A 19,089-nucleotide genomic window follows, 5' to 3' on the forward strand; every position below is an offset into this window, starting at 1 on the left:
TCCATGTTTCACTATTCCTTCCCGTCAAAGTGGGTTGAAGTTCTATTGCTAAGGCCACGCCGTTAGTGTAATTATAATTAACAAATTTGGTGATTTTTTTCATGTTTAACTTGTTTTTAACGCACATATATGTTAAATATAATTTCTCATACAACAATTTATATTGAAGTGTATTTAATATCCAAGTAAAAGATTAAAAAACAGAAATCGGTGAGTATCATTTTGACGTATCTATTTGCTTGCATATGCGTTGATTTTATCTTTCTTTTCATTGATATATTTGTAATAATCTAGAAGAAAGAAGATTTAAGTCAAAAAAGAGTAAATCAGCTTTATTTTTATTATACCAAATAAGTTTTTACTTTTAAATATCTGTTAAATGGTTGGCACGTGCAGCTGTCTAACCTCACTTTCTCTACATAGTGTTTGTCAGTATTTCTATTATATGAAATTACCAGGAACGGTATTTTATAAAGTTTATTTTCACTTGACTAGTAAATTTGTGTTATTATGTTATAATTTGATAAAATTCTGTAAAAATAAGAGTATAATAATAAAATATCGATTTATAATTTATGTTTTTAGAAATGCCAGCAGCGTTTGAGGTAAAATCAAGTTGGGCTGATGAGGTTGAAGAAGAAGGTGGAAGTTTACCTCCTCCAACTGAAGTTCATGAAAATGGATTTAAAATTCTCACTGAATACAAATTTAATGATGATAATAAAAAAGTTAAAGTTGTAAGAACTTATAAAATAGAGAAACGTATTGTTTCAAAAACCATAGCCGTTCGTAAAAATTGGGATAAATTTGGTGATTCAACTGACGATAGGCCAGGACCAAATCCAGCGACAACTGTTATTGCTGAAGATGTATTTATTCAATTTATTTCGAGCAAAGAAGAAGATAATAAAGTTGAAGAAGATTCACTTGATAAATTAAAGAATATGGGTGATAAAGGAGTGGTGAAATGTCGTAATTGTAATGGTGATCATTGGACATCAAAATGTCCCTACAAGGACACTGTTCTTGGCAGTGGTAAGTTATTTTTCTATATAAATTTTATATTATTTGTCTATAGCGAGAGATATATTTTGTATTTTTTTTTTTTTAATCTTAAGGTAAAATACCAGATGATAAAAAGCCTTTAATGAATCCCGCGACTACTGCTGCAAATGCTGCAGCGGCAATGGCAGATATTGGCAAGCCACAAGGTAGTAAATACGTTCCTCCAAGCATGCGTGATGGAGGTAATAAACGCGGTGATTCAATGCAAATGCAACGTCGAGATGACACGACTGCAATTCGAATTTCAAATTTGTCTGAAAGCACAACTGATGTCGATTTAGAGGACCTTGTCAAACCATTTGGAGCTATTCAAAAACTTTATCTCGCTAAGGAAAAACCAAGTAATGTCTGCAAAGGATTCGCTTATGTTCACTTTAAATATAGAGCCGAGGCAGCTAAAGCAATTTCTCTGTTAAACGGTTATGGATATGATCATCTTATATTGAATGTAGATTGGTCTAAGCCACCAGCTCAAAATAATTAAATTCCAAGTTGAGTAAAATCAACAAAAAAAAATCAATATTTTGACGAAAAAAAACATTTTTTAAACTGAATAATTAAAATTTCTTGAATCATTTATCATTAAATCATTTCATTGTTTTGTAATATAAGTTTTCTTATGAAACTTATATTTTTCATATTATTGTATTAAACTGATTTATATATATCGGAGAGATTAATTGGAAATATAACAAAATCTGAAATAATTTTACTTAAATATAATCCTTAAAAAAACATTTTGATTAAAATATTTTTCAAATCAATATTTTAGAAAAAATTTATTACAATAAAAATTATTAAATACAGCAACTGTACAGAAGTACCGCATTATAGGAATTTTTGTATCCTTACTCTCTTTTTTTTCATTAAAAAAGAAACTAATTTCCTAAGATAAAATTTTCAAAGTTGACAATTTTTTTTTTTTCATAAAAATGATTTTCGTATGATCTATTTTAGTAGAATATACTTTTAGTATATCGCATATTATCTTTTTTTTTCAATAAACACATAACGAATAATAATACTACATTGACTAAGTACTTAAAAATGATAATTTAAAATGTTTCTCACACTTCTATATTCATGGCTACTTTAAAAAGTTTTTCATAAAAAACAAAAAAAAAAAACGAACTTTTGTCAATATTAGAAAAGATTAATCTCGACATGATATAGACAATAAACGCACAGTCTAAAATTAAATAATTATTAAATATAATATCTTTAACTGTGGACAACAACTTTTTAATGTTCTAAACATTAAACTTTTTCACCTGATCAACACATTACTTTTGCGTTCAATGTATTTACAACTTTCATTCACGTTTGCTCTTTGAAAAGATTTACACAACATCAATCAAAGACTATTTTATCTATAAGAAAATAATTTTTTGAAATCAAAAAATGAGCCTACTTCATATATATATATATATATGATTTAAAATATACTTAATTTTACCAAGTTTATCGTGTTTAAAGTTATTAGACGCATTGAAAAAAATTTTTATTGGATGAAATTTTTTTTTAAAAATATCACTATTTTACCAAACGAAACATTTTTTCTTAGGATTCATTGTTGAGCCAATTGGACAATTAAAGTCCTTTGCAAATTCTGGCCTGTTTGAAAGTGGACCTAAAACTCTAAATTCTCCAGGACTATGAACTCCAGTAGTGATGCGAAGTTTCAATGTTTCTGGTCTATATTTACTGCACCATGTTTGTGCTGCACTAATCCAGAAAAGTTGTGATGGTGTATATTTTAAACCGGGTAATTTTTGTTCGGGTCCATTTCGTTCAACCCATTCTTGATAGGCTAAATATGATTCTTTTATTCCTCCATTATCGGCAATATTTTCTCCTTGAGTATTAATACCATTCAACTAAAAATAAATAAATTTTTTTTTTTCAATTTTTGTATTTTATTTATATTTATAATTATAACTTACATTCATATTAACTTCCTTAGCTGTATAATTTCCATATTGATGAATAATACACTCAGCTTTTGAAAGATATTTTTCTTTCGTCTCTGGTTCCCACCAATCAATGAGATTACCTTCCTTATCAAATTGACGACCTTGATCATCAAAACCATGAGTTATCTCATGTCCAATGACAAAACCAATTGCACCGTAATTCATATATCGTGGTCTGTCTTTACTGAAAAATATTCCTTGAAGAATACCAGCTGGGAATTCTAAAAAAAAAATTTGAATATTTAATATGTATATGAAACAAAAATAAATTTTCTCATCAGAATTAAATTTAAATCAACTTACGAATACTGTTCTCAATTGATGAATAGAAAGCATTAATAACAGCTGATCTACCATGAGAAAGCCAATCAGTTTTATTAAATGGTTTTCTCAATTTACTAAACGAATAATTTGTCGCAAATTGCGTAAGATTTAAAATTGATTGAAGATAATCTCCCGGATTTATGTCAAGATTTTCGTAAAATTCCTCAAGTTTTTTATCATCGAGAAGCTCATCAGGATAAGCAATATGAGTACTCATTGACATTGCTTTTTCTAAAGCACTTTTTCTCGTTTTTTCATCCATCCAATCCACCTAATAAATAAAAAAAAAAAAAAAAAATTAAAATCTCGAGAAAATAATTTCAAAATACATTTAACTTACAGTTTGTAGAATTTTTCTAAATTCTTTACGAATATCAGTAACCATTTCAACGGCACTTTTTTTAGCGTCCTCATTAAAATATTTTCGAACATAAAGAGCACCAACGCTCAATCCAAGATTTCCACTTGTAAGATCAATACACTCCTTCCATCTTGCTTCTCTTTCTGTTTTACCACTAACAGCAGTTGAATATTGCAATTGTCTTCTACGTACATCATCACTCAAATAACCAATTGTCACAGCAACTGCTCGCCACATTACATAATTTGCTTGAACTTTTTTTGGCGTTTCTTCCATTAATTTTTCAAAATCTTTAAAAAAACTTGGAACATTAACTATTACAACTTCATCTTCTTCTATTGAAATAATTGGCTCTAAAATTGCATTAAAATAATCCTTCCACGGTATACTGGAATAATTTCCCTGAAGTTCTCTTATTGTCATTGGATTATAGAGAGCTGTGATATTACGTCTTTTTTCAGTCGGCAATGAAATCTAATGATATTAAATATTTTAATAAAAATTACCATTTCATCAAAAAGGAAAAAAAATATTTTTACACTTTTTTTTTTTTTATTCAAATTCTAATAAAAAATCGGTTTTTTTTTCATAAGTGAAATATTTTCTCAAAGCCAATTTTCTATTAGAATTTTTAATACTTACATTTGCGAGTTTTATTTCAAATTCAAGTGATTTTTTCAAATCTTCTTCAGCTGTAATTCTATTTGCTCCAAAAAGAACGGCAATATCAACCATATAGCTATAATAGGCTTTCACTATATCATTATCAAGACCTTTCGTTAAATATTCACGAGAAACGCTTAGAGACGTTTGATCAATCTGAAAAATTTACAAAATACTTAGTTTTTTTTTTTTTTACTTCGCCGATAATTTCTCTATACTTACATCTAATACTCGTTTTGTACTATTTTTGAAATCAATATTAATACTGAAATCAAAGAAATAATCCACTGAAAATCCTTGATGTCTAAATTTCTTTACTGATTGTTTCCATTCAAAATCATTTTCTTGCCATGCTGCGCCTTCTAAAACTGGCCAACCACCCAGTCTCTTAACAATATCCTTAACTGGTTGTAAACCTTTTTTATTAATTTCAGCTGTGGGGAAAAATTAATAATTACTATTTGTTAATTTTTTGAAAATTAAAAGTTATTTTTTTTTTCAACTTACTTTGGTTCATGCAATTTTTGTATAAATGTTTTACCAATTTGAAATGTTTTTTTTCATTTGATTTAACATTTTCCTCAATATTAATTCTTAATTGCTCTTGAAGTTTTTCACTGAGAATGCTAAATGCACTAACAGCGGTTTTATCATCAGCAATTATTGTATTCTCAAGAAAATTGCCACATGAAAATCTATAGAAATCATCACACGGTTCTACATTTGTATCCATATACTCCAATACTCTTGATGCTGTAATTAAATTAAAATAATAAATAAATTATTGTTATTTAACGGTGAAAAAAAGAAAAATAAATAATTTTACGAACCAGTTTTAACACATCCAGGTGTGAGACAAATATCCTTGAGATTTGAGGACGTTGAATCTATAATTTTGTTTCCTGATGTAGATGGTTTTTTACTTCTTAAAGCATCAGCAGATGATGGTAGCATCTCCGTATTAGTCGCAACTACTCGCAGATACAGACACAGATGCAAGGTGTAAAAAAAGCATGATTGCACACAGTGTTATAATATGAATGCATTAATATTTTTAAACCATTGTCAATTTTTTTTTTTTTTTTTCAAGCAATATAAAATTAATAAAAAAATTACAAATATTTGACAAAATAAATGCAAAAGCGTTTTCAAAAATATGTTTAAAAAAATAAAAATATTTTTTATGATTTTTTTTATATTAATTTCTTTTTATTCAAATAAGGAATTAACATACGAAACTTCAATAGAACAAAAATAATGTAATTTTTCTCTCGCAGTGAATTCTTTTGTTTTATACAAATGAAGTGAACATTTATTATTCTTTGCGGTGAATATATTTGACGTTTATAACTACCTGACATGTTTTGCAACAATAAAAATGATGTGGTTGATAAATTAAAAAAAAAAAAAATTTATTTTAAAAAAAGTAAAAAATAATTATTTTTTTTTACATTATATTGCTTATAATGAAAAAATTCTAATTAATTAATATAGCGCCTGTTTTTTTTTTTAATTGATTAAATTAAATGACATTTCGAATATGATATGTTATTAATTTCAGGCAAATTGTCAATTTAAGAAATGAAAAAGCAAAAAAGATTTGACACTGACATTGAATCAAGCATGTTTATGTTGTACAGTTGACTCTTGAGACATTACAACACAAAAGGCATTTTTTTTAAATGATTTAACGTCTTATATCATTTTGATTACATACTCTATAAAAATACTATTGCAATTTTATTAAATTTTAATACAGTTAACGAATAATTCTTTTTTTCTATAATTTGATAATTAAATAATAAAATAATAATAATAATAAAATTATAATTAAATAATAATAATTTTTTTAAATTATTTGTTAATTTTTATATTATTTTAAAATTGCATGCTATTTGCATACATTTAATTTATGTCTATTAGCTAAATTATAATCAGCAACTACTGAGCAAAAAAAAAAAAAGAAAAAATTTTTAATTTATTTTTAAAATTTTGATAGCAAATATTTTTAGGTAAAATAATAAATAATATTAATTATATATGAATATGATACCACTTATTTATATTAGTTGAACCCATATTTGATAAATAATATCTTAAATAATATAAAAATAAATAACATAAAAATATTTTATAATTGTAAATGATATTTAAATAAAAATATCTATTTAGCTTAATAAATTATCAAAATAAAAATATTGGCATTTCAAAAAATCATACCACAATTTTGGGCTTTTGATGACATTACACCGACAGCTATTGCTAATGCAATTACTATAAGTACTCCACATATTGCTATTATCGTTAAACCTCGTTCCAAAGCTGATCGTCTCCTCCACCAGGTGGGATTTCTGTAATTAAAAAAAAAAAAACGAAAAATAAGATTTTTTTTTTAAAATAATTTCCTACTGGATTGAAATTTTTTTATTATTATCCAACTCTTGTGAATGTAAATATTTTTTTGTTCAATAAAAATTTTAATATTAAATATTTATTTTATTTGACGATTTCGCATTTTATTTTCAAAGCAAGACTAATCTATTTGAAATTGCGAAAAAGAGAATCGTAAAAAAAAAAATTTAAAGAGAAATCGATTTCTGATATTATATTAAACTGGTACACATCAGGATGAAATGTATATCATCATCATCAGTATATATATATATTGCACCGGGTGTGAGTTATCGTTACGGTAGTAAAAGTCTACTTTAGAGACGAAAGTGCACAAGATCTAACGCTATTATATTATATATTAATGTTTGTCGAGTTTATGACAGTAATCACATTTTGTTGAAAATAAATTATAACCTTGGAATTTTCCGTCTTTTTACACTTTTTATATTTATAATTTATGTATTTTTATTTAATAATTTAAATTTAATAATATAATTATATGGAATTATTGTTAATTAAGAATTAAAAATAAATTTTTTTTTTTTAAATTTTCGTTTAAAAATATTTTTTTAAAATTAATTTTCTAAAAAATAGAATAAATTTTTTTTTTCGTGAAATAGAATGGACAAAATTAATATATAAATCTATACACAATATTTGGCTGGATTTGTATTATATAAGTACATGATTCGTGACAACATGTTAGAAGATGATTAATTCTTGTGTGTTTGTATATATGTATATATGTTGCGGTAACGAGTTAATTGAGATTTAGAGGAAATAGTGGGTTCACCGTAATCGTAATTATATTTGAAGAGCACATGTCATTTCCTCTTGTGGTATTCATAAATATTCTCGCGAAAATTATGTTTTAATTGAAATAAAATCGAAATTAAAAATTTGCTAATTAAAAAAATAACTTTCTTGGGGAATTTTTTTTTTTTTTTTTTTTTTTTTATATAAATATTTTCTCATCTATATTCGAATTACTGAGATTTTAACGAAATTAATTTGTAGAAAATAAAGCAATAATTTATTTAGAGCACCTTTTAAGGTAAAATATGTAAATCGTGACCTTAATAATAATAAAACTGTTATTATTCATTTATACTAAATATGTACTGATTAAAGACGATTATCTTAATTGTTCTTCATTTTCATTATAAATTGTAATTATTTTATCGAAATATTTCTAACTTTCTTCATTATTTTTTTTACTTTCAAGATAAAATCTGTGACATATTTAAAAAACATAAATATTTGTTTTATTATAAAAAAATGTCCTTCCTTGAACTTTTGTGAAAATCGGTCAAGTAAACGAGTAATTGTTTTCTGCGAATCATTTAATTATAGAACATAAAAATTATTACAATTTATTCTTTATAATTATACTTTTTTTTCTGGTGTGCTGATAATAAAAAAAAAAGAACCACGAGAAATGATTTTCGTTCAGAAAAAAAAAATTCAATTAAAATTATTCAAATATTTGATTTTACATATATATGGAATTTACTGGAATTCTCAATAATTTGAATCACTAGAATTTGGATTTGAATTGTTTTATAAAATCGATCATCCAATTATAACGAGTGTATTGACCTCGAAGTGCATTAAAAAAAAAAAAAAAAACGAGATATTGGACATTTTCTTATATGCACACCTATATTTCATTAGAAAGTCAACGTCTGCGATATATGCATTGTTGTTAGACATATTCATACCACTCAATTTGTTTCTGAAAGTCGTGAAGGAATGCATGAGAAAACAAATTTAAAATTATAAAAAGAGTTGAAAACATGTATTTTTATATCAAAGCCCTATATAATTTTCTTAAAATTATTTTTCAGAGAATTATAAAAAAAAAAAATATCATACGAAACTTTTATAATTTTTTAAAAATTATTATTTGAAAAAAAAATACTAGTATCTTTTACGTGAAATTACGTCATAAGTTATCTAATAAATTTGCATATTAATTATTGGTTTTTATCGAAAATTAAAAATATTAAAAAAAAAAAAAAAAACTATAATTTTAAAATCATTTTTGAAATAAATTAAAAAATGTTTATTGATTTCTAAAAAAAAAAAAATGATGTTTACTTCTTCTGGTTAGAAAGTTATATGCGAAAATTTAATGATCGTTCGCCCTTGATACTACATAGAATTAAGCGCCACACCCGGGGAACCCCAAATTTGTCACTCCAGTGATTCAGTAATCATGTCAAGTTGATTGGACAATTTTCACAAACCTCATAGTAAACCTATTTTCAAGATTAACTTTTCAGGTCAATATTTTGTTACCGAGTCAATTATTTCTTATTTCTCAAAAAAATTGTCGGTTAAAAAAAAAAAAGTAAAAAAATATATATAATTCATTTAAAAAGAAATTTCTTATTCTCTCGAATTTTTTTTTTTTTTTTTGATCCTCAAAGCGTTATTTTTCCTATAGTGTTGATTTGACAATAATTTCTCGTCTTTGGGGGAAAAAAAATGATTTTACTTCAAAGTGAATAATTTTTGAAATAGAGGTCACGAACGTCAAATATATATATATATATATATATATATATATATATATATATAATTCAACAGAAATTTGTCGCGAACTTTAAATTACAAAATTTGCGGATAGCATTATTGTCTTAATTTTCCTTAGTTTGAAAACTACGAGAATTCTAAAATTATTTCTAATTTTTCAATTTGTCTCTTTTACAAAATTTTTCATTTATAATGATAATTTATTCAAATAAACGCGTAATCAAAGACCTTCAAAATACGTTAATTTCGTATAAATTAAAAAAAAAAAATTGATATTCTTAAATTGTAGAGAGATTAAGATAAAAAGCGTTTTTTGTTTTGTTATAGACAAAAAAAAAAAAAACAAAAGAAGAAACTTTGACCTCCTTTCAATTGTTTTACATATAATCTCGCGAGTATGAAAATAAAATTTGTATTTGAATTTTCAGATAAGCGAAAGGTAATTGCAATTTCATGTTTAGAATTTCTGATTCCGTCGACCTCATATAAATACATATGGTTTTCGTCGGTCAAGGATTCGGGAAATTACCTCGATCAAAATCAGTTTACAAGTTTGATTCGAATGTCATTATCATTTTTATCGCGTAAAATAACAATACGCATATTCTTTTCAAGACATGTCAGAAATATTATTTGATTTTAATAGGTCAAGCAAATTCATGTTTGTAATTGTAAAAATTTCATAATTAAAAAATAAAAATTATTAAAAAAATTCAAATTCAAAAATAAAAATAAAAAAATTCCAATTAAAAAATAACAATATTAAAAACAATATAAAATAAATAAAGTAGATTAAAAAAAGGCAAATTTTGTTTTAATGTTGGATGCAATCGAGAATTCGATTTTGCAAGGCCTGAGGCCCGCATTTGAAAGTTAAAATTGATAATTAATTTTTTAATGCTTAATTTATCAGCGTGATTTTTCAAATAGGTGAATTAATATTTAAAAAAAAAAAAAATTTCACTTTTATTGCAAAAAATAAATTCTTTAATAATCGTAATTTATTTTTGGCGATCCATTTTTTTTATTTTTATAACAATTAAAGCTAAAATTAGCTTATATTCAATTATGTAATCCATTACTCGACTTATTGTGTAATGTGCTCAATGACCATGTAAAGTTTAATCACCTAACTAGGAATGTATAAAATCATTATATACGAGTGCAAAAATTTATCTGAGTAGTAATTATTCACTTCAAGAACAATTTTCTAAAATAAATGTTTCTAATCATTATTTAAAAACGATTCATTTACGAAAATTACATTAACTATTAATATTATTTAAAAAATAATTGTTTTAAAAAAAAAATTGTTTTTATAAATTTGTTGTTTATTAAATTATTTTTATTTAAATATAAAACTTTTATTTTGAATAGGGTAAAATCAAGAATCTATATGTATATCTCGACAGGATTTATTATATGAGACACCGTTATTTTTGTAAATATAAAGTCTCTGAAGTAGCGGTATCGAATGTTTGATACACAACAAAGCTGAACAGTAAATTTCAATGGGTTAAATTTTTCACCTGAAAATTTTAGCTTTTTTTCATCAAAAATAGGTTTCAAATTTTGAATAATAAAATCATACTTTTTTTTAAAAAAAATTACTTACTTTTAATTAAAATATAATTTAAATAAATGACTATTTATTTGTCGAAAAATATAATTTTTTTCCTTCTATTCATAAACGTAACACGTTTAAATGAAACTTTCACAATCATTGTTATATTGATTTTGAAAAAAACGATATACTTTCTATTTTCGATATAGAAAATTCTGATGATAAATAATTGAACATTATTTTTAAACCTGTTATCACGTAACAGACATTAATAAAATTAAAAAAATTACTTCCGGAATAAATACTTATCTGCAAAATTTTAAAATACATATTGTCACCAAATATCTAAATATGTTTAGAAACATATCGCTAATAAGGGAAATTATACTTAATACATAGAGGCTAAAATTATTATCACGTGTTTCGAGATTTCTTTTTTTTTATATCTTCCGGTTAAATTTTTTTTTTATTTTTAAAATTACGTAATAAAGCAAATTTTAAATATAATTATAATAAAAACGCAAATTTTAAATTTCTTCTATAAGTATAAAATTATTCATTATAATGATCACAACTGTGAATATTGTAACATCAACGCTTGGAAAGACTGTAACCATACCGAGTCTTCGACGATTTGTTTCGTGCATTGAAATCACAAAAATTGATGATTTATTAAAAAAAAAAAAATAAATGTAAAATATTTTACAAAAATATCTAAATATTTATTAACATTAATTAAAACAAAAGAAATTAATTATTCACTTGTTTTTGTATAATTTATAAAATAATCAATGTGACTTGTAAATAACAATTTTCTTCAATGAATTTATCTCTTCAATTAAAATTTATTTTAAGAAATTGTGATTTTCCTCATTAACAATATACACAAGTTATCAGTGAAAGTTTTCGTAAAATTTTGCATAAATATCAACGTATTTAAAATAAAAAAAAAACGCAATTAAAAAAAGAGATTCAATTTCAGGTTTCAGGTAAAAAAAAAAAAAAAAAGTAAGTGAAACTTACTTGATCACTGTTTGCTTCATACTGTTGGTCATTTTATTAATTCCCCCCAAGGAAATTACTTTTTATTTTTTTTTTTTCGTAAAATATATTATTATACTTTATTTCACTGACACATGTCACAGCATTCACTTTAAATAATAAAAAAATTATTGTTAATTAATAAATAATTATTAAAACGGATGTTCCATATCGTTAAATACAACAAAAACTACACTAAATAGATTTCTATTTATTTATTTTTTATTTAAATTATTATTTGTCCGGATGAATCAGTTTCTAGACGTGTTTCCACCGGACTGAACAAGTGCGCGTTCTTCTCCTCGTATTTAAACCACCTCTCCCACCCAATCTCATTCTCTCACTTATTCCTGCTTCCTATAGCTATCAATTTTCGTCTTTTTCATTTCATTTTCCAAGAAATCACTAATCAAAAAATTTTGTCTATATATTTCATTTATTTAAATCATTTCATTCTGCGTGTTTAGATGGAATGTGAAATTAGTCATGTAGAAAAAAAAAGAATGTTATAATCATCACGTATTTGAAATTAAATAAATTTAAAAAAATTGTTACCATAAATAATTAAAAAAAGTAATTTTATGAAAGAAAAAACAATTCTGAATGTTATAAATTGTTCAATGCAAATTGAATAAAAGAAACGCGCGCGATTAAACTCCGGCCTTTTTCAAATGAGTAAACAAAAGCACGAGAATTTATTTTGATTAATCTCTCTTATCAATTTATCATACATGTAGATTCACGTAAAAGTACACGTGAAATTATAATTTTTTGGAATAATTATTGTTATATTTAATTTTTTTTTTTTAAGAACAATTTTCTTTTATTTAATTTCACACGTTTACAATGTACAAATTTTCACGCGCGAACAAGTAAAAACGTGCGACTAAAACATAAAAATGTTTTTATAGCTAAATAAAAATATTTTCATATGCTTACAAATTAAATTTCACTAAAGAAACAAAAACATCCTTGGTGTGGTAATTTTCAATTACGACAATTGAAAGTATCTACAAATTTTTCCACCTTTTGTCTACAAAGCAAAAAAAAAAAAAAAAAGGATTGTTACATGATGGATTGTATGATAGAACCAACCCATATTTGTTATTGTTCTATATTTTCATGGAATAATAAAAATTACTTTTATAATAATTTAAAAAATAATTTATAATGTAAATTATTTTTAAAAACTAGTCTTAATTTCGCAATTGAAAAAAAAATGGTTCCAAAAAAATTAAAATGAAAGATTTTAATTTTATATTTTAAGGGAAGAAATTATATTAATTTTTTTATTGAATTAAGATTCTTTTCTTCCGTTAAAAATAAGATTTTCTTTTTACATATGTTTATCATAGCAATAGAATATCAATGGTTGATATAAATATATATATATATACTTTTATTTCGATTGATTGGCTTGATTGTAGATCACTCAAGCTAATAAATAATACATCAATGATAAGCTATAATATTACACTTGTGTCGATATTTTATTATTCAATTTTCAAGTAAAATTATATTTTACAATTTTACATTGTACACTCTCTAAAAATTTAAATTAATAAAAATTTTAACTATAAATTTAACTAATTTTAACTTTTTATTTGTATATAAATGATTAAATTTTTGCTTTTGAATTAATTAAATTTTACTAATTTGATAGTGAAAAAATTTTTTGCACTAAATAATACTAAATAGTAAAATAAATAATATAATAATAATTTATTAATAATAATATAAATTTTACTAATTTTATACTAAATTTTTTTTTTGCTAATTAATAATACAAATAAAAAAAAATAATATATAATAATAATTTTGGTATTACTAATATACTAAATTTTACTAATTCAAAAGCAAAAATTGAATCACTAATTCAAATTAGTAAAAATTTTAACTAATTTGTATAAATAACTAAATTTTTGCTTTTGAATTAGTTAAATTTTACTAATTTGATAGTGAAAAAATTTTTTGTACTAAATAATACGAAATAGTAAAATAAATAATATATAATAATAATATAAATTTTACTAATTTTATACTAAAATTTTTTTTTGCTAATTAATAATACAAATAAAAAAAATAATATAGAATAATAATTTGGTATTACTAATACTTAATTTAACTAATTCAAAAGCAAAAATTGAATCACTAATTCAAATTAATTAAAATTTTTACTAATTAATTATTTAATAAAAAAATTTTCTTTAACTTTAAAAAAAAAAAAATGAAAGCAATTTCTAATATTCGAGAATAAAATTTGTTTCAATTATGATTTTTATGAAAAACTAATAGAGCAATATGATTCATATTATTAAAAATAGTTCAGTGATTTAGAAAAAGCTAATTTTAAAAATAAAGTGCCTATATTGATTTTTCTTATTATTATATTTGATGCAGTACTCTTCACTTCAAAACGGATAGATTTACAGTTTCCATAAATAGTCATTAATGGATGCAATTAATTTATTCATATTTAATTACGTCCTTCTTTTATGTAAAAAAAAAACTTTTCATCTTTATTATTGATTAAATTAAAATACTTGGAATATTATTATTACTTTTGTTAATATTATTAGATTATATTATATTATATATTATGTATCTATTATACATGCTTCCTTATATAAAGAGTATTATATCAATTATACTTAAAGGTAGAAAATTCATATTCTTATCTTATTTTCCCTTATCGTATATTGAACATAAAAGAATGATGCATTTGTTTGAAAAAAATTAATCTATTGCGCAGTTTTAGTTAAATTCTTTTTTTTCCCGTAGAATCAATTATATTTCTTATTTTATTATCTAATATGAATAAAATTTAAAAAAAAATCTAATATGAATAAAATTTAAAAAAAAAATCTAATATGAATAAAATTCAAAAAAAAAAATCTAATATGAATAAAATTTTTTTAAAAAAAGTTATAAAATAAAAATTTAAAAAAAAATTAAATACAGAAATTATATTAAAAATTGACTATTTTTCAAAAAAAAAAAAAAAAAAATGTTCAATTTTTCCAAAAATTAACTTTTTGTACAGTAAAAATTGTATAATGAGATAAAATATTTTGTCGATAAAAGAAATTGATAAGAAGATAAATTATTTTTTTTATCTTCCTTATAAGGTTCAACTTTATTTCAAAGAATTTTGTATCATTGTCCTTTTACCCGACCCTACAAATAATGAATTTTCCTTGTCTAATCACAAAAAATATTTACTAAAAAAAAAAAATATTTTTTTTAAATATTCAAAGTTTTCTCTTTTTAAAAAATAAAAAAAAGAATTCCTAATATCATCTCCTTTTTTTCTTTTTAATTAAAAAAAACGGTAAAAGAATGCTAACGGGATCCAAAAAGGAATTTATACATATATATATATATATATATATATATATATATATATATATATGTATATATATATATATATATATATATATATATATCTCTCTCTACGTATATTTGCGTGATCCTTTTTTTTTTTTTTTTTTTTTTTTAAATTGCATTCATTTTAATTCTCTAATATTTTCTAAAATATTTTTCTAAAAATGATCAATTTTTTTTTAACTCCTGAAAATGTACAAAATAAAAAAAAAAGAAAACTTACATTTTTTCTTCTGTTGTATTTTGATAAACGGAATTGTAAATACGATCATTTGCAGGATCATGAATTTCCAACATTTCACTTGAAGAATGGTATGAAACTTTTGAATCTCCTAAAAAAAAATTACCAAATTTTTAATAGATAATAATAATAATAATAATTTTTAATTCATAATCTTTCGTTTTTAAACCATAAATGACAGAAATTGTTTACTATACGTGAATGTATTTTTTAGTCGTCAATTGTTAAATTTCATTTGTTTTTTTTTTTTTTTTTTAAATAACTCACTTGATTGTCCATTTTTAAAACGTAAAATAAAACTCATTATTTAAAAATTAAATTTTTTTGAAAAATTTAAATATAATTTTGTAACTGAAACAACTAGATGGAAAACTTTTCAAACACTAAAATCGTAACTAATATATAAATATTTACTGGAGGACTATAAAATTTTGTGATTATTGTTTTCATTTTCAAAATAAAAACAATATTTTGAAACAATAGATGGAAATTTAGTCTAATAAAGAAACTCAATTACATTAATTTTAGATAATATGAAATTTAAATTGCAATATTTCAATAAATTTTTTTCAATTTATGATAATAAAAAAGGAATTATTTATTTTATATTTTGAATTTAGGGGAAAAATATAAATACTTTACCGACAGATGCATTTTGTATTACCAAGTTCTCACATATTCATAAAATGCCGCCACTATCCGCGTGGGAAAAAATTATAATGTTGGTATAATGTTACCGACCGAAGAAAGAAGATTGGCAATCCTGATTGCGTCGCTTCTGTCACTTTGTGTTTTTGTGGTGTTGCATGGTATTTTTTATTTAAAAAGAAACAAACAATTTCCATTAAAAATGGCAAATCCAAATTTTGTTGATATGGCAGATGATGATGCAGCAGAACTAAAATTTCCAAAAGGTAAATTTTATTCAATTTAACATAAAAAAAATCTTATTCAAAAGATAACATAACCTCAAATATTTGATAAAAAAAAAAAAAAAAATTGACAAAAAGGGGATAATAACAATTTTGCGAATTAATATTAAATTTTACTACTATAAAATTGTTTAAAACTAATAATTGTGTTTTGATAAGTTAATTTAAAAATGAGAAAAGGTATCTAAAGTAATCTATAAAGTAATGATTTTCTTGCTTTTCAGACTACACAACGATAGAGAATAATTGTAATATCGAACTCGATGTGTCAGTTGAGAAGGAGGAAATCATTACTTCAGATTCAGTATGTTTTATATGTAATTCAACATTATCAAAACCTCATATACGTTGTGCAATATGTAATTATATAGAACTTTGTTGTGCCTGCTTTTCAAATGGTCGTGAAATTAAAAATCATAAAAATGATCACGATTATATTATCGTGAGAAATGAATTTCCCCTAATTGAAAATTCCGGTTGGACTGCAAAAGAAGAATTGGAATTATTGGATGTATTATTGGAATGTGGATTTGGTAATTGGGTGGATATTTCAAGAAGAATTTATGGTAAATCACCCGAAGAATGTAAAGCTCATTATTTACAGTATTACATTGATAAGCAAATTTTTAATGAATTGCCAAAATTTAATGAAACCGAGACAAGTGTCTTTCATATTCCCACAATTCCCTATATGTTTAAATTAGATGATTTGGAAGATCCACCAAGATATTCTAATGAAACAATTAGTAGTCGATTATTATCAGGCTATAATCCAGCGCGATCTGATTTTGAAATTAATTTCGATCATCATGCTGAATTAATTGTTTCTGATTTAAAATACGATGATTTTAATTCAGATGATGATGATGATGATTTAGGAAGAAATTTACAACTTGCTTTAGTTGGTGCTTATAATAATAGATTAAAAGAACGCAAGAGAAGAGAGAGGATTATAAAAAAACATGGATTAATAACATTAAGAAGATTAAATACCTGGTTACATAGATATGATGATACTATTACAAGACCTTTAGTTGATAGATTATTAGTTTTTATGCAATTAGTTAGTGGACAAGATTTCGATTATATCATGGAGGGTCTACATAGAATTGGTGAATTAAAATGCTATTTAGAGAGACTTTTTGATTTTCGTAAAAATGGATTGAAATATTTTCAAAGTGTAAAACTATTTCAAAAATTAACAATTATTCGACAAGATAGTGAACGTGAGAGAAAAAATCTTTTAGCAAGTTTAGATAATAATTGGAAAAATATATTGCAATGTAGCGATACTGATTTGAAAGCATCTATCGTCGGTGGAATTACTCAAAGAAGAGCACCGCCACCCCTTGCAATTAGAGGACTTCCTGGATTCGAGAAACTTTCATTAGATGAAGCTGATCTATGTTCGAAAGCTCGAATAGTTCCTTCAAGTTACTTAGACTTTAAACACATACTTATAAGCGAAAATAAAAGAAATGGAATCCTACGATTGGCTCAAGCTCGATCATTATTAAAAATTGATGTTAATAAAACTAGAAAAATTTATGATTTTTTAACCGAACAGGGATATATTAATAATCCAGCTTTGTAAATTATGTAAATAGATTACATATTAAATGTATAATGTGATATTATTTTAATTTTTGATATTAATAAATAGTTTTATATTTAAAAAATTTGTTTGTATAATAATTTTTTTTAAAAAAAAATTTTCTTTAGAGTTTGAGAATGCCGAGACACTACTTGTATCGGAAGTGCACATGCTTTTAGAACACAGAAAAGCACAAAATGAGTCTGCCGAGGAAGAACAGGAATTTTCTGAAGTTTTTATGAAGACTCTAACTTACACCAATCGATTTCGCAAATTTAAAAACAAGGAAACTATCGCTGCCGTAAGAAGGTAAGTTTATACTTTAGTATCAACACACTTCTTTTTTTTCTTTCTTATATTCAAAGTTTGTATAGTCGCTATGAGCGGTAAAATTAGAAAATTTTTTTTCACAAAAAAATATGATTTTCTTTTTTCATTTAGTTTACTGATGCAAAAAAAATTACATAAATTTGAATTGGCCTCATTGGCAAATATTTGCCCTGAAACACCAGAAGAAGCAAAAGCATTGATACCAAGTTTGGAAAGTCGACTTGAAGATGAAGAACTGAGGACAATTTTGGACGATATTCAAACAAAGCGATCACTTCAATATTAATTGATAAATTTAAGTTATTTTGAGAATTTTTAATAGAGAAACTTTTCAATATAAAAATTTTGTTTTCAGAACTTGTTTTTTTTTTTTTTTTTGTAAGTTTCTTTACCGCTCGAGGATACTTAAAAAGCATCAAGATTTAAATTTTCCATTAATTCCTGTTTACCATAGACCAGGATAATTCTAAGATTAACTAGTAGGGAACTGGTCGTCGATTTTATCGTACGGATTATACTAATACTGAAAGGAAAGCACTGGTATTTAAATATATATCCAGAGAAATCTTGTGTCTGTATATATATATAAATTTATGTATGCATATGGAATTCATAAAAAACAAAAGAAAAAAAAAATTAAAATACGAAACACCCAGCAATACACAACAACCCCAGCAATTTGCGA

The 19,089-nt window shown here is 23.6% G+C and overlaps 3 protein-coding genes across 8 annotated transcripts; 2 read left to right on the forward strand and 1 right to left on the reverse strand.

Moving 5' to 3' along the window:
• Positions 1-10: 10 nt before the first annotated feature.
• On the forward strand, positions 11-1,885 carry LOC127277206 (eukaryotic translation initiation factor 3 subunit G-like). Of its 2 annotated transcripts, XM_051298120.1 has the most exons (3): positions 11-210; positions 586-1,035; positions 1,119-1,885. In XM_051298120.1, exons 2-3 carry the CDS (start codon positions 588-590, stop codon positions 1,547-1,549), a joined length of 879 nt encoding a protein of 292 aa, XP_051154077.1. In that variant the 5' UTR covers positions 11-210; positions 586-587; the 3' UTR covers positions 1,550-1,885. The 2 variants fall into 2 exon arrangements, with proteins under 2 accessions (XP_051154077.1, XP_051154069.1); XM_051298112.1 differs by lacking the exon at positions 11-210 and having other exon boundaries at positions 576-1,035.
• LOC127277169 (neprilysin-2) lies at positions 1,830-15,970 on the reverse strand. 4 transcript variants are annotated; one of them, XM_051298051.1, is made up of 11 exons: positions 15,816-15,970; positions 15,531-15,639; positions 6,607-6,737; positions 5,217-5,273; positions 4,894-5,139; positions 4,609-4,820; positions 4,366-4,542; positions 3,703-4,197; positions 3,342-3,633; positions 3,009-3,259; positions 1,830-2,942 (listed from the first exon to the last, which is right to left on the reverse strand). In XM_051298051.1, the coding sequence occupies exons 1-11, from the start codon at positions 15,850-15,852 to the stop codon at positions 2,604-2,606; spliced, it is 2,346 nt and encodes a 781-aa protein (XP_051154008.1). In that variant the 5' UTR covers positions 15,853-15,970; the 3' UTR covers positions 1,830-2,603. The 4 variants fall into 4 exon arrangements, with proteins under 4 accessions (XP_051154008.1, XP_051153999.1, XP_051154022.1 ...); XM_051298042.1 differs by having other exon boundaries at positions 5,217-5,357; XM_051298065.1 differs by lacking the exons at positions 15,531-15,639; positions 15,816-15,970 and adding an exon at positions 11,906-12,216.
• A 268-nt stretch (positions 15,971-16,238) lies between these two features.
• LOC127277198 (DNA-directed RNA polymerase II subunit Rpb4-like) lies at positions 16,239-18,761 on the forward strand. 2 transcript variants are annotated; one of them, XM_051298098.1, is made up of 3 exons: positions 16,293-16,462; positions 18,203-18,383; positions 18,516-18,761. In XM_051298098.1, the coding sequence occupies exons 1-3, from the start codon at positions 16,399-16,401 to the stop codon at positions 18,688-18,690; spliced, it is 420 nt and encodes a 139-aa protein (XP_051154055.1). In that variant the 5' UTR covers positions 16,293-16,398; the 3' UTR covers positions 18,691-18,761. The 2 variants fall into 2 exon arrangements, with proteins under 2 accessions (XP_051154045.1, XP_051154055.1); XM_051298088.1 differs by lacking the exons at positions 18,203-18,383; positions 18,516-18,761 and adding an exon at positions 16,705-18,159 and having other exon boundaries at positions 16,239-16,462.
• Positions 18,762-19,089: the final 328 nt, after the last annotated feature.

Source organism: Leptopilina boulardi, unplaced genomic scaffold, assembly GCF_019393585.1.
Source record: "Leptopilina boulardi isolate dan_hultmark-lab unplaced genomic scaffold, ZJU_Lbou_2.1 LbouV2_110, whole genome shotgun sequence".
In the NCBI taxonomy this organism is placed as follows: domain Eukaryota; kingdom Metazoa; phylum Arthropoda; class Insecta; order Hymenoptera; family Figitidae; genus Leptopilina; species Leptopilina boulardi.

What these genes read in the sequence shown, in the direction of transcription:
- LOC127277206 (XM_051298112.1), top strand. Translation starts at nt 576, where the DNA reads ATGTTTTTAGAAATGCCAGCAGCGTTTGAGGTAAAATCAAGTTGGGCT. An exon ending in GGACACTGTTCTTGGCAGTG is followed by an intron (nt 1,036 to 1,118) that starts GTAAGTTATTTT and finishes TTTAATCTTAAG; the next exon opens with GTAAAATACCAGATGATAAA.
- LOC127277169 (XM_051298042.1), bottom strand. Translation starts at nt 15,852, where the DNA reads ATGAGTTTTATTTTACGTTTTAAAAATGGACAATCAA. An exon ending in GTACAAAACGAGTATTAGAT is followed by an intron (nt 4,543 to 4,608) that starts GTAAGTATAGAG and finishes TAAATTTTTCAG; the next exon opens with ATTGATCAAACGTCTCTAAG. An exon ending in TTGAAATAAAACTCGCAAAT is followed by an intron (nt 4,198 to 4,365) that starts GTAAGTATTAAA and finishes TAATATCATTAG; the next exon opens with ATTTCATTGCCGACTGAAAA.
- LOC127277198 (XM_051298088.1), top strand. Translation starts at nt 16,279, where the DNA reads ATGTTACCGACCGAAGAAAGAAGATTGGCAATCCTGATTGCGTCGCTT. An exon ending in AGAACTAAAATTTCCAAAAG is followed by an intron (nt 16,463 to 16,704) that starts GTAAATTTTATT and finishes CTTGCTTTTCAG; the next exon opens with ACTACACAACGATAGAGAAT.